This window comes from Muntiacus reevesi, chromosome 1, assembly GCF_963930625.1.
Source record: "Muntiacus reevesi chromosome 1, mMunRee1.1, whole genome shotgun sequence".
Lineage (NCBI taxonomy): Eukaryota > Metazoa > Chordata > Mammalia > Artiodactyla > Cervidae > Muntiacus > Muntiacus reevesi.
Window position 1 is genome coordinate 112,157,565 of NC_089249.1, and position 26,426 is coordinate 112,183,990.

A 26,426-nucleotide genomic window follows, 5' to 3' on the forward strand; every position below is an offset into this window, starting at 1 on the left:
AGGAGTATGTCAAGGATGTATATTGTCACCCTGCTTATTTAACTTATATGCAGAGTACATCATGTGAAATGCCAGGCTGGATGAAGCACAAGCTAGAATCAAGATTGCCGGGAGAAATATCAATAACTTCAGATATGCAGATGACACAACCCTTATGGCAGAAAGTGAAGAGGAACTAAAGAGCCTCTTGATGTTGTGAAGTAATTAGCCTCCAACTAATAAAAAAAAATTAAAAAAAAAAAAAGAAAAGAAAGTGAAAGAGGAGAGTGAAAAGGCTGGCTTAAAACTCAACATTCAAAAACCCAAGATCATGGCATCCGGTCCCATCACTTCATGGCAAATAGATGGAGAAACAATGGAAACAGTGACAGACTTTATTTTCTTGGGCTCCAGAATCACTGCATATGGTGACTGCAGCCATGAAATTAAAAGACGCTTGCTCCTTGGAAAAAAAGCTATGACCAACCTTATTAAAAAGCAGAGACATTACTTTGCCAACAAAGGTCTGTCTAGTCAAAGCTATGGTTTTTCCAGTGGTCATATATGGATGTGAGAGTTGGACTATAAAGAAAGCTGAGTGCCAAAGCATTGATGCTTTTGAACAGTAGTGTTCGAGAAGACTCTTGAGATTCCCTTGGACTGCAAGGAGATCAGACCAGTCAATCCTAAAGGAAATCAGTCCGGAATATTCACTGGAAGAACTGATGTTGAAGCTGAAACTCCAATAACTTAGCCACCTTATGTGAAGAACAGACTCACTGGAAAAGACCCTGATGCTGGGAAAGATTGAAGGCAGGAGGAGAAGGAGATGACAGCGATTGAGGTGGTTGGATGGCATCACCGACTCAATGGACATGAGCTGGAGCAAGTTCTGGGAGTTACGATGGACAGAGAAGCCTGGCATGCTACAGTCCAAGGGGTTGCAAAAAGTCGGACACGACTGAGCGACGCTAGTGTCCAGAACTGACTGAAGGACACTGATCTCCTAACTCAGTGCTGACTTATTAAATTGTAGTTTCAGACAATCTGCATTAAAAACAATTAAAAAAATTTTATTTACTTTTGGCTGTCCTTAGGTCTTAGTTGCTGCACAGGCTTTTCTCTAGGTGTGGTGAGCAGGCTACTCTCCAGTTGCAGTGTGCTGGCTTCTCATTGTGGTGGCTTCTCTTGTGGAGCATGGGCTCTCGGACACAGGGATTTCAGTAGTTGTGGCACTGAACTTGCGGCACGGGCTCCAGGCACTAGAGCACAAGCTCAACAATTGTGGTGTATGGGCTCAGCTGCTCAATGGCATGTGGGATCTTCCTGGACCAAGGATCGAACCCGTGTCCCCTGCACTGGCAGGTGGAGCCTTCAACACTGACCCACCAGAAAAGACCTAGAGAATCTACATTTTAAAGGGAAATTTGACAGCATCTTAACCCCATGAATGAAAGTCTGATGGTACAATATCAGGCACTGAAGAAAAAAATAAAAAAGGTATTTGGAAGGGATATAGGATCTTAAGTGTTAGAAAACTAAAATTAGGAATCGCTGCCTAATCACTGCTTTTTCAATAAAGTAATATGAGAAAATCTTAATTATGGAATACTGAAGTACAAAAATAAATTAGTTTAAAAAACATAGATTAAATTTCATTAAGAAAATAACAGGATAATAATTAACACTATGAAATGAGAGATCAGGTAGATACTTTGAGGTAGGCTAAAGATGACAGGAGGAAATACAAGTAGAGAGAAACGCCGAGTACACAGATGGTGTTCATCTGGGGATTGAGAGCAATTCAGGCAGAAAAGTGATGTTACAGAGATCCACAACAGGAGTGAAGTGTTGTAGTGCTCCAGGAAGCAGCACTCAGAAAAGCAGTAACTAACAAATGGGATCCATGAACTCTAATGAGTCCTTTTACTATAACCTCTCTGCCTGCAAATAAACAGAGCTCTCTTTTTCTCCTTTGAGCAGGAGAAAAAGCTCTCTTATCTCCTTTGGGGAGCAAGAACTAAGACGGCGGAAGGATGGAGAAGTAACACTGTGGAGAGGGTAAGGCCTGTGTAGAGACAGAACAGTGTAGGAAGCCTACTGCTACCCCTTTGCACCTTGGATTGGGGAGAAACGCAAGTGATTCAAATCACCTTTCTCTGCATGTCCCACATAAATAAAGGACACTCAAGCTGTTGCTACCATCTACACAGCTCTTTTCAAAGGCCTATTACCTGGATGATGACAGCAAACACTTACATGGTACTTACTACGTGCCAGGCATTGTTCAAAGTATTTTAAACGTTTTTAGTAATTTAATCACCATAATAACCCTATATGCTGTTGTTGTTTAGTTGCTAAGTCATGTCCAACTCTTTTGTGACCTCATGAACTGTAGCCCATCAGGGTCCTCTGTCCACGGGATGTCCCAAGCAAGAATACTGGAGTGGGTTGCCATTTCCTTCTCTAGGGGATCTTTCTGATCCAGAGATCGAGCCTGAGTCCCCTGCATTGGCAGGCAGATTCTTTACCACTGAGCCACCAGGGAAACCCAGTAATAACTCTCCAAGATGGGTACTATTATAATCTCCATCTTTGCTGAGGATGCTAAAACACAGAATTAATTATTAATAACTTCCCCAAACTAATACAGCTAAAGATGGTGAAGCTGGAATTCAAACCCAGGCAGACAGGTTCCAACACAATCCACACACTTTTAATTACCCAGTTATAAATGACTTCTTCAGCTTAGTTGTGCCACCACAAGCAAGTGACTGGCATCAGATCATCTTGCAGCAAATAAAGGACTCCAGGTATTGGGCTGTGGATCAAGCAAAAGTCTGAAATGTTGTGAGAATTACTAAAATGGTGACACAGAGTCATGAAGTGAGCCAACGCTGTGGGAAAATAGTGCTGACAGCCTTGCTCGATGCAGACCTGCCACATATCTTCAAGTTGTAAAAAATGCAATTATCTGCAAAGTGCAATAAAGGAAAACGAAGTATGCCTGTGTTTTCTGAACTATTGACATAATAAAATTGTAGGTACAAACAGAAAAACGCTCAAGTTTGGAATAGGAAGGTAAGCTTGGGATTTAGAATCTGCCACTTTAACTCATATAAGGGTACTAACAAAGTAAGAAAACTTGAGCCAGATCTTTTTGAAACCTATCCTCAGGAAATTGCCTTTCTAGTTAATATAAATTTCTTTTTTATCGCTAGGTGAACAAAATAAGCCAGAAAGGTAGCAAGAGCTGTCCTAAAATACAAAGCTAATATTCTAGATCCAGCTCTTAAAACAGTCCAGTGTCAGGAAGTACACAGGAAGAAGCCAAATACAGACACTGTTGGAAAACACACTGCAAATGGTCACAGAGTCCTGCTTTCCCTGTATGACAACAATAGTCCTAGGCCTCCATAAGTTTCAATAAAGATCTGGCATAAAATAAACTCAAAGTAAATTAATTTTAAAAGTAAAATTGTGTTGTCCCCCCACACTAACCAAGAAGAAAGAAAGGCACGCACACATACCATTTGGGAATATGTATATTTATATTCCCAAATAAGGAAAATACAGATCCATAATATGGAAAATATATAAATAAATCTCTATCACACTCTGCATTTTACTATACATAATGGGTATTTCATAAAAAATAGGAAAATGTGTATATATATTTACAAAACATATGTTCTCAGAAAGAAAAGTTCAAATTCTGAATGGCAGTCTGATGGAAACTGGCAGTCTTAAGAGTTCAGCAATGTACTTCAGTCAATTAAGTAGCAAAACCACTATGAGAATACAAAACATTGCTACTGTTTGGCTTGGATTTATGTAATCTAAACCCAATAAATCTAACTTTATTAAGGGCTGTGCACCCTTGAACCTACAAGACTGCTTCTAGCCTCTGCAAAAATAGTCTGTTTCTTCCTCTTCCGCAGTACCAGAATAACTTAACATTCTATTTGAAACACAAAGAGGCAGGGAAGATAACTTTGGGTTCCTCAGCTTTCCAATTCTAGTCTGTTGTGAGGCCCAGCTGTACCTCTTTCCCTTGAGCTCCAAGAAAAAAAAATCTCTATTTCTTATTAACATCTTTTCTTTCTTTAAGCAGATTTTAGTTACTTACAAAAAAAGAGCCTGACCTAAACAGGCAGCAGGCTTTAATTTAAACTCTAAAAGCCTGGAATGCCTAAGCAACCCAATTCTACAGCAGAATAATGGTTTTTAAAAAGTACACTGAAAAATTAAACCTCCTAATCAATGCTATTCATGAGAATCATCTATTCAGAATTAAAGACTTTGAGCCAAAATGCATTCAGAGAAAATACATGTCATTCATGTAGAAATAATCATTTTCAATACCATAATGACTATGAAATTAAAAACTGCATTTAATGATATTCTCAGTGGCTTTCACATCTATTTTAGGCAACAGTATATTTTCTTCTAATGAAATCTTAGGTTCATGCCCAATGCACAGCACAGATCTGCTCTAGCTGAGCATGTGCACATGTCTCAGTGGGTCATCTGTGCATGTGTGAAACTGCAGATAGAAAATCCTGTCTATGGTCCAAACTCTTCCCGTCAGAGACCTCCTGAGGCATCACCATGGAACCTCTGCAGCCTATGTGAATCAGATCTTGAAAACCACTGTGCTAGAAAAAGACAGCCACCCTTTGACACTTTTCTGTCACAACCAGAACACCAAATTAATCACATGCCTATTTACCTGTGAGCTTTAAAACTTTTTCCATCAACATAAATATCAATATCTGGGCAACAGTGTTTCACGTAAAGCTTCAATAAATCTTCTCCTAATTCAGATGCAGGTTCCAAGTCATAAATATCTTTAAAAGAGAAAAACAAGACAAAAAATAGTTTCTTTAATAGTATATATACTTCAAAATTTTGTATTCTTGTTGTTGCTCAGTCACTCAGTTGTGTCCAACTCTTTGCAACCCCATGGACTGTGCAGCACACCAGGCTGTCCTTCACTATCTCCCGGAGTTTAGCTCAAACTCGTCCATTGTATTCTAATACTAACAAAATGTTTTTCCACATGGTTATCCTGATTAGTTACTGAAACAAAATAACAGTGACTGAAATATTTAAGTGGTAAATTCAAAGTAGAATGAAACTTTAAAATCATCAATTCTTTCTGCTCTGAAATATATATTTCTACTTATACTTAAATATAGATATACCTTTAAATATAGATACACATTTAAATATAGTAATATTATTACAAATTATACACCAAAATTGAAGCCACTTCACAAACATCTGACTTAAAAATGAAAAAAATTTCCCAAGTTTGATATTCTTTTTCATCACTTAGTTTCTTCCTATTTCTGTTCATGGATTTATGGCTAGGATGATCTGTGAACCAACAGAAATTCAACTAAAATCAATGGGACTTATAGAGTACTTATTATGAGTCTAGTACTCTATACAGTATAGAGAGTTATAGAAAATATTTTAAGAACTACCTCTACTTCAAAAGATTCACAATTTAGGCATTGGGAAGTGAAATATAAAACATGTATATATATTAAAAAAGAAAAATACTACTTTGTATATTATAGCTCTATCAGTCTGGAAATTTTTGTTAGTATAACTGATGAGAATGGGTCCCTGGGAACAGATTCCCAGTAACCAATTTACAGATTTATATATTTAGAAACCAGAGTATTAATGAGGTGACTCTGGGTTAAGGCCCCTAAAGGGCTTCAGGATGGGGGCTGGTCACCAGAAAGGACAAATATGTCATTAGAGAGGAGGAAGTTTCAGGCCCTTCCCCCTACCTCTAGGGAGGGAGAGGGGGCTATAGACTGAAATATAAAAATTCTTGAACAATAAGATTCAGAAAACTACTGGGTTGGTGAACACACTGACTTTTGAAGCGATGGCACACCCTGAGAGGGCATGGATATCTATTCTGTGTACCTTCCCTTCTCCACCCAACCCGCATACCTAGCCCTGTATCTTTTTCATTTGGCTGTTCCTAAATTATATCTTTTATAATAAATAGGTGAATATAAGTGAAATGTGTTCCTGAGTTCTGTGAGTCATTCTAGCAAATTATTGAACTTTGGAGGAGGGTGGTCATAAGAACTCCGGAATTTGTAGTCGCTGGGCACAAGCGTGGGTAGTAATGGGGATATGTCACCCCAAAACATGCCACTCTGGCATGAGGATTATTTTGAGCTAAAGGTACTTGAGAAGGAGCAGATGCAGGGAAAGCTATTTACAGCCCCCAACTGCCTAAAAATAAAAGTAAAAAATTTCCCTTTTGTAAAGGAAATTTCCACGTGCAAAGCTTTCTCCTTCTTAGGAAGAAACTATTCTCTTCACTTGACTATTATCTGTGTAACAAGACAACCCTTATTCACCATACATTTTATCCCCTCACCTTCCCATAACTTGCCTCCACCATCTAGTAGCCCAGAATGCCTTTCCTTCACTTAGCCTAAGATGATATTTTGTTGTTTAGTCGATAAATTGCGTCCAATTCTTTTTGTAACCCCGTGGACTGTAGCCCACCAGGCTCCTTTGTCCATGGGATTTCCAGGATAAGAATACTGGAGTGGGTTGCAATTTCCTTCTCCAGGGGATCTTCCTGACTCAGGGATCGAAACCACGTCTCCTGCATTGCAGGTGGATTCATGCAGTAGGATTCATCACTGCTGAGCCACCAGGGAAGGTCAAGATGATAAATAATCCTCGATTATCTAGCCATCTTCTTGAATCTCCTTTTTTTTGGTGAAACTCCTGGTGCAAAAATAAGTGATGAAAACCATTTTCTCCCCCCTCCTGTTAATCTTATTTCAATTTAATTTTTAGGTCAGTCACAGAACCTAAGAAGGTAGAAAGAACTCTTTCCTCCCCAACAGTAGCCTAGGCACCCGACTTGCATTTAACATCTGAAGTGGGGAGAATATTACAGGATTAGGCCCTTAACCTTTGGGATTTATCTGTTGCTAACTCTGGACAGTTACCGTTAGAATAACTGTTGGATGCCCAGCTGGTGTTAGGAGAATTGGTTATGTGTGGGGAAAAAAAACCCCACACACATTTGGAGTCAGAAGTGGTACCCAGAAAAGGAAAACAACAACAACACACAATTACAGAAACCCAAAACTGTTCCTCAATCTGAAGTCATCATTCCATTCTACCTTAAACTTGCTTGGTTCATACTCTTTAAGCCTGCAAAATAGTACCACTTAAATGCCTTACAAGAGCTTATGAATAAGGCCACCATATCTCTTGGTTTGCCTGGGGCAGTCCAGTTAATGCCTGTTGCCCCAGAATAATATTCAACAGCAATGATAATTTTTATTTTTTACTCTTTCAAAAGAATCCTTGTTTGAACCACAAAATATAAAGTCATCCTTTATATAATAAGGCTCTTCATTGTCTGTCTTCTGCTTACATATCCAGGTTCATCCCTTACTGTGACCATTCTTCTCCCCTACTTCACCCTACACCCACAACAAACCATGTGTGGTGTTCCAAATTTGCTATGTGCCTGGTTCCTTGCCTCCAGGAGTGCTGTTTCCTTTGCCTGGAATACTTCTTCCCTAAACTCTCTACATCTGGTCAACATCTGCTTTTTCTTCAGGATTCAGTTCAGATATTATTCCTTCCATGCAGCTTTCACTGAAGGCCTATTATTCCTTCCATGTAGTTTTTTCTGAAGGCATAAGTCTAGGTTAATGTGCCCTGTTTGAGTCCTTAACACACTTGGAACATAACTAATCTGATTATACCTCCTACTAAACTGCAGGACAGTAACACTATCTCTTTTGTTCAAATATAAAATCTTCAAAAGTTAGTATTTGAATAATGTGATGATTAGAATGGCATTCCAGGAACAAATAGCAAGTACAAAAGCACAGAAGTGACAAAATATAGTTGTTTCAGATGAAATGCCAAGTCAGTGAGAGCGGAGCTCAGCGGGTGTGAGCGGTTGTGAAGACAGGAGGCAGCAGAGTACTGGGCGGCAGTCAGTTTCCCAAATCCCCTTATACCATGGGAAAGAAGCTGGGATTTATATTAAGGCTATGGGAGACTACTAAAGAATTTTAGTAAGGCAAGTGCCATGGTCAGACTTGCAATGAACAAATTTTGTTCTATACAATAGAAATGGAGGGTGGCACAAGAAGGCAGGTGACCAGATGAGGTGCAAATACTCAAGGAAAATAGCAACTTACTGAAATAAAGAAATGGCAGGAAGATAAAGGACAGAAGTATTTAAGAATATTTAGGAGGCAAATCAACAGACATGCTCATGAACTGAATGAAGGGTAAAAGAGTAACCGAGAAGAAAGATAGTTAATATAGGGAATTCCCTGGCAGTCCAGTGGCTAGGACTCCATGATTCCACTGCAGGGGGCACGATAAAACCTTATGCCAAAGACACATATTCATGGTGGCAGGCTCTACCCCCCTTTAATACTTACAGTGCAATAACAGGAAGGGATTATAAAACTTCCAAGGCCATTAAAATGTTTTCTGGAAATATCAGTCTTGTTTACTAACTTTTAGTCCTATAAGCCAAAGCATCAATAAATGAATATAACTGGAAGGTATATGGCGTCCTGGAGAAGGTAATGGCAAACCACTTCAGCATTCTTGCCTTGAGAACACCATGAACAGCATGAAAAGGCAAAAAGATATGACCACAAAGCCTGCAACATTAACAAATATTTTATATACATTTTTCTAACACAAAATCTGGGTTGGTAGAAGTGTGGGAAACAATATAACACATGAATTTGATCCCTGGGCTGGGAACAAAGATCCTGAATGTCACATGGTGAGGTCTAAAATAAATAAATAAAAGAGTGAATTAAAAAAATAAGGAAGAAAGACTCAAAAAAAAAAAAAAGGAAGAAAGAAAGATAGTAATATAATTAATATAATTCACACTATGCAGTATTTAAGAGAAGAGCAGGCTGGGAAAGACAGGTGATTAGATCAGTCTGACACGGGTTAAATTTTGAGTTATTTATATTTAGAGGTATAGTTAGACAGATATGTCTGGTCAGTGGTTGGATATGAAGCTCAAAAAAAAAAAAAAATTTAAAGAGGAAGTGCCGGTGAAGGACATGAGCAGGGACTGAGAGGGAAAATCCAGACAGCACAGTGTCAGAGAAGACAGAGAAGTTTCAAGGAGGGTGGCACTGACAGTATGGAGGATGGCAAAGGACTTTCTAAGATGTGGACAAACAAGTGTCTATAAAACTGGTCAACATGGCGGGGGGTGGGATTTCCATGGAGTGATGGAGGAGAAAATAGAAAAAGGCAAGGGGTTGAGGGGTAAATGAACTCTTTCTATTTACACTAAAAATCTGTTTGGCCACTTTAATCGGCTATTGTGGGCCCATGGCAGAGTTCTAGACTAGAGGCAAGAAAAATGGGTATTGAATATCCGCTCGGTCAACTGCTCCATCTGTGTGGTCTTGGAAAGTCCCTTACACTCTCTGAGCCTTATTGTCCTCATCTATAAAATCAGACTGTAACCACTTTCTTTGTAGGACTGAGACTAAATGAGATAGTTTAAAAAGTGAACAGATCTATCTCAAGTCTAGAAGATGCATGCATGCATGCCTGCATGCATTTACCATAATACAATATGGTGAACATATATAAAAGAAAGCTAACTGAGCTTAAATCTGTTTGTTTCTTTTTATTGTTGCTGCACTAAACATCAGTAATAAAAATCCTTTAGTTAACAGATACTATCACGTACAGTCAGTTCAACTATAACACATGTTTTGAAAACGAGTTTGATCCAACACAACTGACATATTAGGGAACAATTTTTGCATAATGGGAATTTTTCCTTTCCTTAGGTGAAAGGTAATCCATGAGAAATACTAAGTCAATGCAAGGAACTGTACCCAGTTGGACTGAGCCAGGAAAGAATATACATAAGACATAAATACCTAAAACACCTACCAGAAACCTCAGTTCACCCATGCCTACTCATTTCTGGTGTTACAAATTTCCATCTGATTTTAGATAACTGCTTGGAGACCATTTTCTATGAACATTTTTGTGTTTTAGTATGGTCTGTCCTTTCTGAGCAGAGCACTGGCAAATTTGGATAAAGGGTGATTAAACAAGAAACACATCTTGGAAGTTAAGAGATAATGAGATGCTCCAGAAAGATTCAGAGACTATCCTCTCCTCAAAATCACCTCCTGACACTCCTACCTTCCCCTCACCAGAGAAGATTTATCTACCTTTCAAAGAAAAGGTCCCTCCCCCTGTGCAGGTAGATGAGCAGGTCTGCCAGAAGCCTATAAAAGTCTCATGAAGTTGGTGTTCCCCTCCTATGGTGCAACCCCATTGCATGTGAACGGCAGGTAACATTAAGCCCTCATGGGGACTGAGGGTTGGGAAGTGGTTCTGAGATGCTCTATAAGTAGTAAACAGTTTGTTCTCTTATTCAAGGCTCTTGAGTCTCCTGCTGGAATATCTATTGTATCTATATCTACACCCTTAACATCCTCCTTCCACCAATTCACAGTAATTCACAAGCTGCAATCCTTTTGACACCCACTTCTACAAACTAGAGCTCTTTTTCAAGGTCAAATGCCATATTTATTGTAGTATTTATGTATTGCTGAACCATTTAATATGGATAAAACTATGCCACCATTATGAGGTTCCTATCTTTTAAAAATGTGTCATGACAAAAGTTTCAGTGACTTTATGTCATAACAAAATGTATTGGTGTTTTTGTGTTGCATGGAGTTTTTTAAGGAATACATATATTGTGCTAGAACTGATTCCACAGTTTGCTAAAGCTTTTGCTGGTGTACATTAGAATAAGAATGAAAATATATAGAAGCTTAAAAGGAAAATTGTGAATTATGTCTATATTTAAATAATAACTTCATCTCTAATTACTTGGGAAAAATGGGAGTAGGCCATATTATTATTTCCATTTACTCATAAATTATTTACTTTCATTTACACTGACTTTCATCTACTTATAAAAAAATGTTCAATAGAGCTGATCTTTGAAGTATGTTTTTCTCTAAGTGTTCAGAATATAATTACTTTCATGGTTATAAAATTTTATAAAAATCCACAAAAAATACCTCACCAGTAGAAATTACATTTTCCTCTTTGCTGTTGATATCTTTTGGAATTTCATGTTTCAGAAGAGAATTATCAGATGATCTTTTACTTAAGAACTCTACAGATAACCTTCTATCATTGTCAGTACAATTTCCAACACTGAAGTCACATTTCTTTTGTGGTACTCCACTTTCCACTATCTTTTTCCTAAGAATTTCTTCTTCGTAGTTTTTTATATTTCTGTTTGATGAGTATACAATCCTAAAAGACAAAATGCAAAATATTAGTAAAAATAATGCTGGTTATTCTTAAAACCTAGTTTCCCAATGTGTGGCTTTCATTGATAACAGCCACATAGTTGGAAAATCTTCTTAAACTATACTAACTAAAGAAAGGTCCATCTAAAATAGCAGGAAGTTTGAAAAGTAGTCTATAAAAAAATGTTAAAAAGGAATGTATAAATGCCAACAAATTATATAACCTAAATGAAATGGACAATTCCTAGGAAGGACACACACTATGAAACTTAATTTAAAAAGAAAGAGTATCCGAATAGACAAATAACAAGTAAAGAGATTGAATTAGTATTCAAAAACTTCTCACAAAGAAGGACACAGGACCAGGTGGCCTCCCTGGTGAACATTACCAAATGAAAGTAAATTAATTAATGGCAATCCTTTACAAACTTTTCCAAAAAATATAAGACAGAACACTTAACTCATTATGTGAAGCCAGTACTATCTTGACTCAAAAGGAGACAAAGACATCACAAGAAAACTACAGACCAATATCTCTTATTAATATAGAGAAAAAATCTTCAACAACATAATAGCAAAGTGAATCCAACAACATATAAAATGAATTATACATCATGACCAACTGGGCTTTATTTTAGGAATTCAAGGGTAATTAAACATATGAAAATCAATGTTATACACCATATGCTCTACTGTGAACGTTTATGTCCCCTAAAATTGTATATTAACAAAATCCAACACCCTGTCATAATAAAACTTTCAGCAAACTAGGAATGGAGGGAAACATTCTCAACCCGATAAAACATACATATGAAAAACCCACAGTTAACATCAGACTTAATGGTAAACAACTGAAAACTTTCTTCCTAAGATCAGCAAGGATGTCTATCTGCTCTTACCACTTCTGTTCAACATTTAAATGGAGATTCCAGCCAGAGCAATTAAGCAAGAAAAAGGAATAGCTGGCCTGGAAAGGAATAAGTAAAGCTATCTTCAACTACAAATAGCAAACATATACATAGAAAATCCTTGGAAATTCATCCCTAAACTGTTTGCTAAACAAGTTCAGCAAAGTTGCAAAAGAGAAGATCAAAATGCAAAAATCACAAACAATCCAAAATTAAATTAGAAAATACCTCCATTTACAACAGCATCAAGAAAATAAAATACTTAGGAATATCTTAATATTTCACAAAAAGCACAAGTCTTATATGCTGAAAGCTACAAAACAATGCTGAAAGCAATTCAACAAATGGAAACACATTCTACTGATAATTTAACATTTTTAAAATGGCAATGCTCTTTGAATTAATCTATGGATTCAGTGCAACACCTATCAAAATTCAGCTAGTTTTCTGCAAAAATTGACAAACCAATCCTCAAATTAAAATAGAAATGCTAGGATAGCCAAAACAATCTTTAAACAGAACAAATTTGGAGGATTCACATTTTCTGAATTCTTAACTTCCTACAAAGCTACAGCCATCAATACTGTGTGGTATTGGCATAAGGACAGATGTATGGATCAATGAAACTGAACTGAACATACATTTATAGGCAACTGATTTTTGACAGGGGTGTTTTTTTTTTTTTTTATTATTAATTTTAGTTTTGGCTGTGCCAGTTCTTCGTTGCTGCGCGGGCCTTTATCTAGTTGAGGGAAGCGAGGGCTACTCTCTAGTTGCTATGCCTGGGCTTCTCGCGACGGTGGTTTCCATTGTGGCAGAGTTTGGGCTCTTAAGCACGTGGCTTCAGTACTTGCAGCTCCCAGGCTCTGGAGCTCAGCCCCAGTGGTTGTGGCACACGGCTCAGTTGTGCCGAGGCACATGGGATCTTCCCGGATCAGGGACTGAACCCGTCTTCTGCATTGGCAGGCGGATTCGTTACCGTTGAGCCACCAGGGAAGTGACAGGGGTGTTGTGACATGGTGATTTGTAATATGAATTTTGTACACCATTCCCAGCACATAGATTCCAAAACCTTTCTAACTTCCTATGTAAAAGCCATAGGATATCTTTTATTACAGTTCAGTTCAGTTGCTCAGTCATTTCTGATTCTTTGCAACCCCATGGACAGCAGCACGATAGGCTTCCCTGTCCATCACCAACTCCCAGAGCTTGCCCAAGCTCATGTCCATTGAGTCGGTGATGCCAACCAACCATCTCATCCTCGGTCATCCCCATCTCCTCCTGCCTTCCATCTTTCCCAGCATCAGGGTCTTTTCCAATGAGTCAGTTCTTCGCATCAGGTGGCCAAAGTACTGGAGTTTCAGCTTCAGCATCAGTCCTTCCAATGAATATACACGACTGATTTCCTTTATGATGGACTGGTCTCATCTCCTTGCAGTCCAAGGGACTCTCAAGAGTCTTCTCCAACGCCACAGTCCAAAAGCATCAATTCTTTGGCACTCAGCCTTCACTATGGTCCAACTCTCACATCTAAACATGACTACTGGAAAAGCCATAGCTTTGACTAGATGAACCTTTGTTGGCAAAGTAATGTCTCTGCTTTTTAATATGCTATCTAGGTTGGTTATAACTTTTCTTCCAAGGAGCAAGGGTCTTTTAATTTCATGGCTGCACTCACCATTTGCACTGATTTTGGAGTCCAAGAAAATAAAGTGTGTCACTGTTTCCATTGTTTCCCTTTGTATTTGCCAAGAAGTGATGGGACTGGATGCCATGATCTTAGTTTTTTGAGTGCTGAGTTTTAAGCCAACTTTTTCACTCTCCTCTTTCACTTTCATCAACAGGATCTTTAGTTCCTCTTCCTTTTCTTCCATAAGGGTGGTGTCATCTGCATATCTGGGGTTATTGATATTTCTCCTGGCAATCTTGATTCCAGCTTGTGCTTCATCCAGCCCAGCGTTTCTCATGATGTACTCTGCATATAAGTTAAATAAGCTGGGTGACAATATACAGGCTTGAGGTACTCCTTTCCTGATTTGGAACGAGTCTGTTGTTCCGTGTCCAGTTCTAACTGCTGCTTCTTGACCTGCATACAGATTTCTCAGGAGGCAGGTCAGGTGGTCTGGAATTTTCCAGTTTGTTGTCAAAGGCTTTGGTCAAAGGCTTTGGCATAGTCAATAAAGCAGAAGTAGATGTCTTTCTGGAACTTTCTTGCTTTTTCAATGATCCAGTGGATGCTGGCAATTTGATCTCTGGGTCCTCTGACTTTTCTAAATCCATCTTGAACATCTGGAAGTTCACAGTTCATGTACTATTGAAGCCTGGCTTGGAGAATTTTGAGCATTCCTTTGCTAGCATGTGAGATGAGTGGAACTGTGTGATAGTTTGAGCATTCTTTGGCATTGCCTGTCTTTGGGATTGGAATGAAAGCTGACCTTTTCCAGTCCTGTGGCCACTGCTGAGTTTTCCAAATTTGCCAGCATAATGAGTGCAGCACTTTCACAGCATCATCTTTTAGGATTTGAAATAGCTTAACTGGAATTCAATCACTTCCACTAGCTTTGTTCATAGTGATGTCCTACGGCCCATTTGACTTCCCTTTCCAGGATGTCTGGCTCTAAGTGAGTGATCACACCATTGTGGTTATCTGGGTCATGAAGATCGTTTTTATATCATTCTTCTGTGTATTCTTGCCACCTGTTCTTAATATGTTCTGCTTCTGTTAGGTCCATACTATTTCTGTCCTTTATTGTGCCCATCTTTACATGAAATGTTCACTTGGTATCTCTAATTTTCTTTCACATTCTGTTGTTTTCCTCTACTTCTTTGCATTGATCACTGAGGAAGGCTTTCTTATCTCTTCTTGCTATTCTTTGGAACTCTGCATTCAAATGGGTATATCTTTCCTTTTCTCCTTTGTCTTTGGCTTCCCTTCCTTTCACAGCTATTTGTAAGGCCTCCTCAGACAACCATCTTGCCTTTTTCCATTTCTTTTTCTTGGGGATGGTCTTGATCACTGCCTCCTGTATAATGTCACAAATCTCTATCCATAGTTCTTCGGGCACCCTGTCTATCAGATCTAATCCCTGGCATCTTTTTCTCACTTCCACTGTATAATCGTAAGGGATTTGACTTAGGTCATACCTGAATGGTCTAGTGGTTTTCCCTACAGTCTTCAATTTAAGTCTGAATTTTGCAATAAGGACTTCATGATCTGAGTCACAGTCAGCTCCTGGTCTTGTTTTTGCTGATTGTATAGAGCTTCTCCATCTTTGGCTGCAAAGAATATAATCAATCTGATTTCGGTATTAACCATCTGGTGATGTCCATGTGTAGAGCCTTCTCTTGTGTTGTTGGAAGAGGGTGTTTGCTATGACCAGTGCGTTCTCTTGGCAAAACTCTTGTTAGCCTTTGCCCTGTTTCATTTTGTACTTTAAGGCCAAAGGTGCCTGTTACTCCAGGTATTTCCTGACTTCCTACTTCTGCATTTCAGTCCTCTGTAATGAAAAGGACATCTTTTATGGGTGTTAGTTCTAGAAGGTCTTGTAGGCCTTCATAGAACCACTCAACTTTAGCTTCTTCAGCATTACTGGTTGGGGAATAAACTTTATTACAGCACTTAGTTTTATTCCCAGTTCCTGAAATAGCTCCAGAAGGATAAAAATGAAATGTATGTCTTTCATTAATCATAGTAAGCCCCTTTAAAACACACCAGAGTTTATATTAGTGAGGTAGGTGTCTTTTAGAAAGCCCATAAGGATGGGCACTGGAATCCAGGAAAACCAACCAAGTGCTTTGAAGGTTGGAACTAAGCCCTTCCCTCCACCTCTGGAGAGGAGAGAGGCTGAATTAACCACCAAAGACCAATGAGTGGGCTTCCCTGGTGGTTCAGACGGCAAAGAATCTGCCTGCAATGCGGGGGACCCAGATTCGATCCCTGGGTCAGGAAGATCCCCTGGAGAATGAAATGGCAACCCACTTCAGTATTCTTCTCTGGAGAATTCCATGGACAGAGGAGCTGGGCGGCTACAGTCCATGGGGTCACAAAGATTTGGACATGACTGAGCTACCCACACACACTAATCAATCATGCCTATGTAATGAAGCCTGCATCTTTAGATGGGTTTCAGTGAGCCTCTGGGTTGGTGGACACTTGAAGGTACTGGGAGAGTAGTGAACCCAGAGAGGGCATGGAAGCTCCTTCCCATAACCCGTGCCCTATGCATCACCTCCATCTGGCTGTTTCTCAGTTTTTACCAATAATATGTCAAGTGAAATATTTTCCTGAGTCCTATGAGCTGCTCCAGCAAATGAACTGAACCTGAGGGAGGAGCCATAGGAATCTGCATTCAGATGGTCAGAAGCACAGGTAACAATCTCCAGGTAGACAGTGTCAGAATTGAATTAAATCTGTAGGACACCCAACTGGTATCTGGAGAACCTAAAAATTGCTTGGTAAGGGGAAAAAAAACTACAATTCTGGTGACTGGAAGTGTCAGAAGCAAAGTACTCAAAGGGTAGAATTGAGCAATAGGATAGATTTGGAGGCAAAAGGAGGGGGCAAAAGTGGTTTTGGGAGGAAGGAACGAGTGAGGCAAAGTAAGCAGCTGAGTAAGTTTAGGACTAAAGAGTTTGAATAATTTGGGTAAGACGGGGCTCTGAGCTATAAAGGTGGTCTCTGGTTGTCTGGTATCTGGGTCTGGGATAATCAGGGCAGAGGAGTGTTGCCTTCTAGAGTGTAAGAACCAGACGGAAAGATGGGTGTAGGAATGGATTCAGGATTACTTGGTCTGTATATCAAAGGCATGCTCTGGGAATTAGCTAACTCTGGGCAGGGCAGTCTTTCCCCAGTCAGTGAGGGTCCAAGTTATACTCGTGTGCTCTGTTGCGCTCAGTCGCTTCAGTCATGTCCAATTTTTTGCTACCCCGTGGGCTGCAGCCCACGTGACTCCTCTGTCCGCGGGATTCTCCAGGCAAGAATACTGGAGTGGGCTGCCATGCTGTCTATACATATAGTTAATATTACAAGGCACCTGTTCCACCCACTTCAGCCCTACTAGTATAAGGGATTTGGGAAAGAAAACAGCCACCACTTGAGAAAGCGTAGGGAAAATGGAATTGTTCATGCTGTGCTGCTGTTCTATGTGTTTACTTGGTTGATATTTTATCCTAGCATTGATGTTAAACCGAAAATTTAAAGGTCTTCCCGTTTTAACCACACATAAACACGCACACACATTCTCGGACAACTATAGTGCAGTAAGTCTTAGGAAATTAAAGATTTTTATCACGAGGTCATAAAGAAACTATCAGTACTTTCCACTGCCAATCATTTGAGCCATATCTGAAGTCGCTATATATAAAAAATTTTTTCAAAGACTATTTGATCAGAATTTTTACTAAAAATATCATAATCTCAATAGTTTCTATTCCTCTCCTCATGTTTTATATTAAAACAGACAAATTTCAATACAATCTTCTTTTTAAAAGGGGAGGAGGTATTACTAGAGCTAATCAGTGAATTTAGTAAAGTTGCAGGATACAAAATCAATACACAGAAGTCACTGGCATTTCTATAGACTAACAAAGAAAAATCAGAAAGAGAAATTAAGAATCAATCCCATTCACCATTGCAACAAAAAGAATTAAATATCTAGGAATAAACTTACCTAAGGAGACAAAAGAACTGTACACAGAAAATGATAAGACAGAAATTATAAGAAAGAAATCAAAGATGACATAAACAGATGGAGAGAGATTCCATGTTCCTGGGTAGGAAGAATTAATATTATGAAAATAACTATACTACCAAACGCAATCTACAGATTCAATGTGATCCCTATCAAATTACCAATGGCATTTTTCACAGAACTAGAACAAAAAATTTCACAATTCATATGGAAACACAAGAGATCCCGAATAGCCAAAGCAGTCTTGAGAAAGAAGAATGGAGCTGGAGGAAACAAGTTTCCTGACTTCAGGCTATACTACAAAGCTACAGTCATCAAAGCAGCATTGTACTGGCACAAAAACAGAAATATAGACCAATGGAACAAGATAGAAAGCCCAGATATAAACCCATGCACCTATGGGTACCTTATTTTTGACAAAGGAGGCAAGAATATACAATGGGGCAAAGACAGCCTCGTCACTAAATGGTGCTGGGAAAACTGGACAGCTACATGTAAAAGAATGAAATTGAAACACTTCCTAACACCATACACAAAAATAAATTCAAAATGGACTAAAGATCTAAATGTAAGACCAGAAGCTATAAAACTCTTAGAGGAAAACATAGGCAGAACACTCAATGACATAAATCAAAGCAGATCCTCTATGACCCACCTCCTAGAGTAACAAATAAAAACAAAAGGAAACAAGTGGGACCTGATTAAACTTAAAAGCTTTTGTACAGCAAAGGAAACTATAAGCAAGATGAAAAGACAACCCTCAGAATGGGAGAAAATAATAGCAAATGAAACAACTGACAAAGGATTAATTTCCAAAATATACAAGCAGCTCATACAACTCAGTACCAGGAAAACAAACAACCCAATCAAAAGTGGGAAAAAGACCTAAACAGACATTTGTCCAAAGAAGACATCCAGATGGCTAACAAACACATGAAAAGATGCACAACACAGTTCATTATTAGAGAAATGCAAATCAAAACTACAATGAGATATCACCTCACACCAGTCAGAATGGCCATAATCAAAAGGTCTACAAGCAATAAATGCTGGAGAGGGTGTGGCGAAAAGGGAACGCTCCTGCACTGTTGGTGGGAATGTAAATTGATACAGCCACTATGGAAGATGGTATGGCGATTCCTTAAAAAACTAGGAATAAAACCACCATATAACCCAGCAATCCCACTCCTAGGCATATATCCTGAGGAAACCAAAATTGAAAGAGATACATGTATCCCATTGTTCACTGCAGCACTATTTACAATAGCTAGAACATGGAAGCAACCTAGTTGTCCACTGACAGATGAATGGATAAAGAAGTTGTGGGCCATATACACAATGGAATACTACTCAGCTGTAAAAAGGTATGTATTTGAGTCAGTCCTAATGAGGTGGATGAACCTAGAACCTATTATACAGAGTGAAGTAAGTCAGAAAGAGAAAGGTTAAGTATCATATTCTAATACATATGTATGGAATCTAGAAAAATGGTACTGAAGAACTTATTTACAGGGTAGCAATGGAGAAATAAACATAGAGAATAGACTTATGGACATGGGGAGAGGGGAGGAGAGGGTGAGATGTAAGGAAAGAGTAACATGGAAACTTACATTGCCATATGTAAAATAGATAGCCAACGGGAATTGGCTGTGTGGTTCAGGAAACTCAAAGAGGGGCCCTGTATCAACCTAGAGGGGTGGGATGAGGAGGAAGATGGGAGGGAGGTTCAAAAGGGAGGGGACATATGTATACCTATGGCTGGTTCACATTGAGCTTTGACAGAAAACAACAAAATTCTTCAAAACAATTATCCTTCAATAAAAAATAAACTTTAAAAAAGGGGGGAGGAGGTATGTTACAAGAACTTTCTATATGGAAGACACTGATGAGATATCATTAAGAATGTTCACATTGATGAGCAGATTTAATCTCAAGGAGCTTACCTAACATACTTCAGACATACATTACTAATCTAACACGAAGCAGAATGTGATTAAGGGCTTAAAATAGAGGATTGTGAAGTGCTAGGAAGCACAAAGTCATCTACTCCAACTTTATTATTCTAAATATGGAAAACTGAGACTCAAAGAAATCATAAAACAAGGTAACGCACAGGCGGAAGGTAGCTCTGTCTTGTTGCCAGAGTCAGTGCTTGCTCTCCTCTACCATACTGTCTCTCGTTTGACCTTTTCCCCTAACATTTCAATGATAACAAATAAAGGGTAGCATTAATATAATTTCTCTTTCTCTCATACACAAAATTTGACCTTTCCCAAAGCATCTTTTTCTAAATGTACACTCATTAGCTGGAGAAATGTATAATTTCACAGGGCTACTACTAGGAATAATACTTACTAAAATGTATTCAGCACTTACTATATGCCAGGTCACTGGGCTAAGTGCTTGAAAAGCATCTAATTTAACCTTCGCAACAACATTATGAGGTAAGTATTGTTATTATATCCATTTTATTAAGGTGATAAAACTAACGGGAAGTGATTAGTGTGATCCACATTCACACAGTTAGAAACGGTAGACTTGCTTGATCACAGAGCCTACTCTACAACAAAGCCACTACACCACCACCTGCTAGAAAAACAAAAGTGTATACCGTATTTTAAAATTGATGGTTGGAACTCAACAATGAGCCGATGATATACACTGGAAAATGATGATTTTCTAAATTACACTTAAAGTATCTGTTTAAATTATAGCATATCATACTGTTCTTACAAACAGAAAGCCAAAGTTGGACAATTTTCTGTTTATGCTTATTGTAGCTTCATATGAAAAAACTCTGAAATAATAAAAACAGATCATTTAAGCAACTGTCAGAGCATAAAATGAAGAAAAGTAAGCCAAATCACTCACATATATTTAAAGTTTAATTATCCAAAAGAATTTTCTACACTAAAGTCAACATGATTTTTATTATAGGCAAAAAGTATGTCAGCAAATAACTAAAAGACTAGCATCTAAAAAATGCTAGGACTCAGGACATAACAACATAAAAATCCAACTCTGATTTCTCATAAAAGTTAAACTGACAATTGGTACTAGTATTAAAGACAGACATACAGACCAAAGGAAATGAATTGAGAGACTAGAAATAAACCCTAGTGTCTATGTATTAGTCAGCTTGGGCTGCCATAACAAAAATCACAGATTGGTGACTTAAACAGAACTTTATTTCTCACAGTTCTGGAAGCGAGTCAAGATCACGTGCCACCATGCTGGGGTTCTGGTGAGAACTCTCTATGGCTTGCAGTCAGTCACCTTTTCACTATATCCTTACATGGCATAAACAGAGAGAGAACAACTCTCTCTGGTGTCTCTTGTTATAATGGTACTGTTCTCATCATGAGGTCCCACCTAAACTTACTTTACCTCCCAGAGGCACAGTCTCCTAAAACCATCACATTAGGCAGTAGAGCCTCAACACATGAATTTTCAGGGGTCAACTCAGTCCACAGCAATAGGCAACTGATTTTCAACAGGATATATTGACAATCCAATGGGGAAAGAATAGTCTCTTCAAAAACAGTACTGGGACAACTAGATATCCAAAACACAAAAGAATAAAGTCGGTCTCCTTCTTTATACTATATACAAAAATTAACTCACAATGGATCACAGATCTGAATGTAAGAGCTAAAAGCATAAACCCAAAAAATTTGTAGAAAAAAGTGTAAGAATAAATCTTTGTGATCCTAGAATAGGCAACAGTTTCTTATCTATAATACCAGCAGCACAAGTGACAAAAGACAATTAGATAAACTAGGCTACATTAACAGAGAAGGCAATGGCACCCCACTCCAGTACTCTTGTCTGGAAAATCCCATGGATGGAGGAGCCTGGTGGGCTGCAGTCCATGGGGTCGCTAAGAGTTGGACACGAATGAGCAACTTCGCTTTCACTTTTCACTTCCATGCACTGGAGAAGGAAATGGCAACCCACTCCAGTGTTCTTGCCTAGAGAATCTCAGGGATGAGGGAGCCTGGTGGGCGGCCATCTATGGGGTTGCACAGAGTTAGACACGACTGAAGCGACTTAGCAGCAGCAGCAGCAGGCTACATTAAGAATCTAAAACCTTTTTGTTGTAAATGACACCATCAAGACAACCCACTGAACGGAGGAAAATATTTGCAAATCACATGTCCGATAAAAGCCTACTTTCTAAAATACATGAACTGTCTTATAACTCAATGATATAAAGACAAATAATCCAATTGAAAAATGGACAAAGGATGTGAATAAACAGTACTCCAAAGCAGACATACAAATAACAAGCACAAGAAAATATGCCCAAATCATTAGCTACTGGGGAAGCACAAATGAACCTCAATGAGATACCACTTCACATACACTAGGATGGCTATAATAAAAATGACAGAAGATGACAGCATGTGTTACAAGGATGTAGAGAAAATGAAACATTCATACACGGTTTGAAGGCATGTAAAATGGTATAGCCTCTTTGGAAAAATAGTTTGGCACTTCCTCAAAAAGTTAAACATAGAATTACCATATGATCCAGCAATTCCACTCCTAGGTATATTGACCCAAGAGAAAGGAAAACATAGGTTCACACACACACACACACAGAGACAAACTGCATAGCAGTGTTCACAGCACAATGTGCTGTGTGTGCTTAGTCGCTCAGTCGTGTCTGACTCTTTGTGACCCCATGGACTGTAGCCCACCAGGCTTCTCTGTCCATGGGGATTCTCCAGGCAAGAATACTGGAATGGGTTGCCATGCCCTCCTCCAGGGGATCTTCCTAACCCAGGGATAAAACCCAGGTCTCCCACTTTGCAGGTGGATTTTTTACTGTCTGATTCACCAAGGAAGCCCAAGGATATTGGAGTGGGTAGCCTATCCCTTCTCCAGGAGATCTTCCCAACCTAGGAATCAAACTGGGGTCTCCTGCATTACAGGCGGATTCTTTACCAGCTGAGCTACCAGCGAAGCCCTCATAGCACCATATGATCCAGCAATTCCACTCCTAGGTATGTACTCAAGAGAAATGAAAACAGGTTCACACACACACACAAATTGCATAGGCATATTCATAGAAACATTAACCAAAAGTGGAAACAACACAAATGTCCATCAACAGAAGAATGGACATATAAAATGTGGTATTGCCATACAATGAAATATTATTTGGCAATAAGAAGTAATGAAGTAGATATATGCAGGAGTATGGATAAACCCAGAAAACATTATGCTTAATGAAATAAGCCAGGCTCAAAACCCACAAATTGCATGATTTCATTTATGTGAAAAGTCCAGAATAGTCACGGAAAATAGATTAGTGTTACCTAGTGCAGGAAGTGAGGGAGTGTAGAGTGACAGCTAATGGGTTAGGGGTTTCTTCTGGGGGTATTGAAAATGCTCCAAAATAAACTGTGATCATAACTGTGTATAAATATTAAAATCATTGAATCATACACTTGAAACAGATGAATTACATCTGAGATATATGAATTATACCTCAATAAAGATGCTTTCAAAAACCAGTAATTGATAAGCCTATAGTACTATATAATGACACAACTGCCAGTACTGGCTTCAAAACTTAGTTCCACATTTACATAACATCAATTATTAAACACTAAAATCAAGAATCACTAATCAGTACATACTTGGACTTCACAAACAGGACCAAATAAATATCTGCTGAATAAGTGTATGTGATGGGGGTGTGACAGAAAAATTTAGAATATCATTAGAACAATACTACCTTCCATATACTGGAGAAAGGGAAGTTATGAGAGGGCAGGATTTAAATGAATGAAATGAGGTACAAATTAGCACCTCAAGCTTCACAAGTGCAAAAACTTAGTTAACAATTTTTATGGTGCTTATTGTGTGCCAGGCATTTTACAGATGAGGAAATTCTAGGCAGGAGGGATGAAGTCTGAGGCACACAGCTACCGAATAGCAGAGCAGGGAATCTGAATCCAGGCCCTCTAGCTCTACAGTACATGTTCTTAAACTCTAAAGTGTTAAAGTCCCCTCTAAAGTAATTGAAATAGATTTTTTTTTAAAAAGAGATGTAATTCTGAAGAACTACCTTAGAAAGTATTTCCCTTCTGGATACATTTGGCAAAGAATGAGGGTCAAATAATTACACATCTATGCAGATAACAGTAAAGCATTAAAATGGAATTCTATTTAATTAGAATACAGATTAATTTAGTATCTCCCATGATTTAGCTAATGACAATTACCAAACATGAGTACCCCAAATTACTAAGAAGTTCGATGGATGTCCTCTTCAAAATTTTGGGGTTTTTTTTTTTCCATTTATTTTTATCAGTTGGAGGCTAATTACTTTACAATATTGTAGTGATTTTTGCCATACATTGACATGAATCAGCCATGGATTTACATGTGTTCCCCATCCCGATCCCCCCTCCCGCCTCCCTCCCCATCTCAACCCTCTGGGTCTTCCCAGTGCACTAGCCCTGAGCACTTGTCTCATGCATCCAACCTGGGCTGGTGATCTGTTTCACCCTTGATAGTACACTTGTTTCAATGCTGTTCTCTCAGAACATCCCACCCTCACCTTCTCTTATAGAGTCCAAAAGTCTGTTCTATACATCTGTGTCTCTTTTTCTGTTTTGCATATTCGGTTATCGTTACCATCTTTTTAAATTCCATATATATGCGTTAGTATACTGTATTGGTCTTTATCTTTCTGGCTTACTTCACTCTGCATAATGGGCTCGTTTCATCCATCTCATTAGAACTGATTCAAATAAATTCTTTTTAATGGCTGAGTAATATTCCATTGTGTATATGTACCATAGCTTCCTTACCCATTCGTCTGCTGATGGGCATCTAGGTTGCTTCCGTGTCCTGGCTATTATAAACAGTGCTGCGATGAACATTGGGGTGCACGTGTCTCTTTCAGATCTGGATTCCTCAGTGTGTATGCCCAGGAATGGGATTGCTGGGTCATATGGCAGTTCTATTTCCAGTTTTTGAAGGAATCTCCACACTGTTCTCCATAGTGGCTGTACTAGTTTGCATTCCCACCAACAGTGTAAGAGGGTTCCCTTTTCTCCACACTCTCTCCAGCATTTATTGCTTGTAGACTTTTGGATAGTAGCCATCCGGACTGGCGTGTAATGGTACCTCGTTGTGGTTTGATTTGCATTTCTCTGATAATGAGTGATGTTGAGCATCTTTTCATGTGTTTGTTAGCCATCTGTATTTCTTCTTTGGAGAAATGTCTGTTTAGTTCTTTGGCCCATTTTTTGATTGGGTCATTTCTTCAAAAATTTTGACCACATACAAGCCAGGAGATTAAAAAGTTATGACCTCATATTTTTGTAAACATATATAATTTAATGCTTTACATAACAATAATACAGAAGTCAGTATGTTGCAATGGTTCTCAACACGGGGCAATTCTACCCCACAGAGGGCATTTGGCAATCTCTGAAGACATTTTGGTATTTACAACTTGGGGTCAGGACTCAGGAAGGCTAGGAGAATTGCCAATGACAGCTAGTGGCTGAAGGCCAGAGATGCTGCTAAGCATCCTAAAATGCACAGTACAGCTCCCACCCAACAAAGAATTATCCAACTTAATAGTGCCAGGGTTAAGAAACCTCAGCATAGAGTAATTCATTCAAATTACTGGGCAGTGGTACCATTTCTCCTCTCTCAGGATCAATCTCAAATTAGAAATTAGCCTTTCTGAATACTAATCCTCTAAAAACTCTTAATACTAAGACTCTACTAACACTAATTATTAAGACAATATGAAATTTAAATGAATGGATTTCTTAGAAGGCTATAAAACAGCTATGAAAATACATGAAACACACACACACATGTTTAAAAAATAAACAAATACATACTAGATTTAAGTAAGAGAAAAAAAGGTAAACAAAGCACTTACTGTAAAAATGTTCTAAATTCTGAAGCTTCAAAGTTCTCCAGAGTGACATGTTCATGATTTTTTAAGTTATTTGTTTGTCCAACAGTATGAAAATAGAAATCAGGAACCCTCGCTAAAAGGACTGCTTTGTGTGCTTTGAACAAAGTACAACCTATAGAGAAAGTAACATCTGTATGCACTTCTTCTCTTAGAAGCCTATAAGGAATAAAAAGGAACCACAGTTTAATTAGTGATGCTTAGAAATATATAATGCACTCATTTTTATAAAATAAGTTTTTAAAATAATACATAAACTAAAAATACAGATAACAAAATAATATGAAAATGAGTTTATTCTCAACTCATTCAAAGAACATTGTTTAATGTTGGTTTAGAACGCAATTCTCTAAAATTTATAATGAAAACGAAGGTAATTACACTGAAAGAGTAAGATTACTTTTTCAAAACATATCTTTTCAATTCCTTCTAACAATAAAATTCTCTTCTACGTAGTTTGATTTTCCTTTAAAATGTACATACTTTAGATTTATTTTGGAAAGAACACAAAGTCATGTGTTCATTGACTATTGAATCAACT

General features: G+C 38.4%; 1 protein-coding gene across 6 annotated transcripts in view; it reads right to left on the bottom strand.

The window, feature by feature from the left end:
* BTBD8 (BTB domain containing 8) overlaps window positions 1–26,426 on the bottom strand; it is a 91,005-nt gene that overhangs the window by 56,209 nt on the left and 8,370 nt on the right. For 3 of the 6 annotated variants that reach the window (XM_065908793.1, XM_065908812.1, XM_065908784.1), the window contains exons 2-4: window positions 25,850–26,044; window positions 11,102–11,337; window positions 4,712–4,829 (exon numbers count right to left, since the gene is read on the bottom strand). In XM_065908793.1, the coding sequence (XP_065764865.1) occupies window positions 4,712–4,829; window positions 11,102–11,337; window positions 25,850–26,044 (549 nt within the window). Of the gene's footprint in view, window positions 1–2,703; window positions 2,724–4,711; window positions 4,830–11,096; window positions 11,338–25,849; window positions 26,045–26,426 lie in introns of those variants that run through there. The other 3 variants (XM_065908802.1, XM_065908822.1, XM_065908841.1) reach the window with 3 other exon arrangements.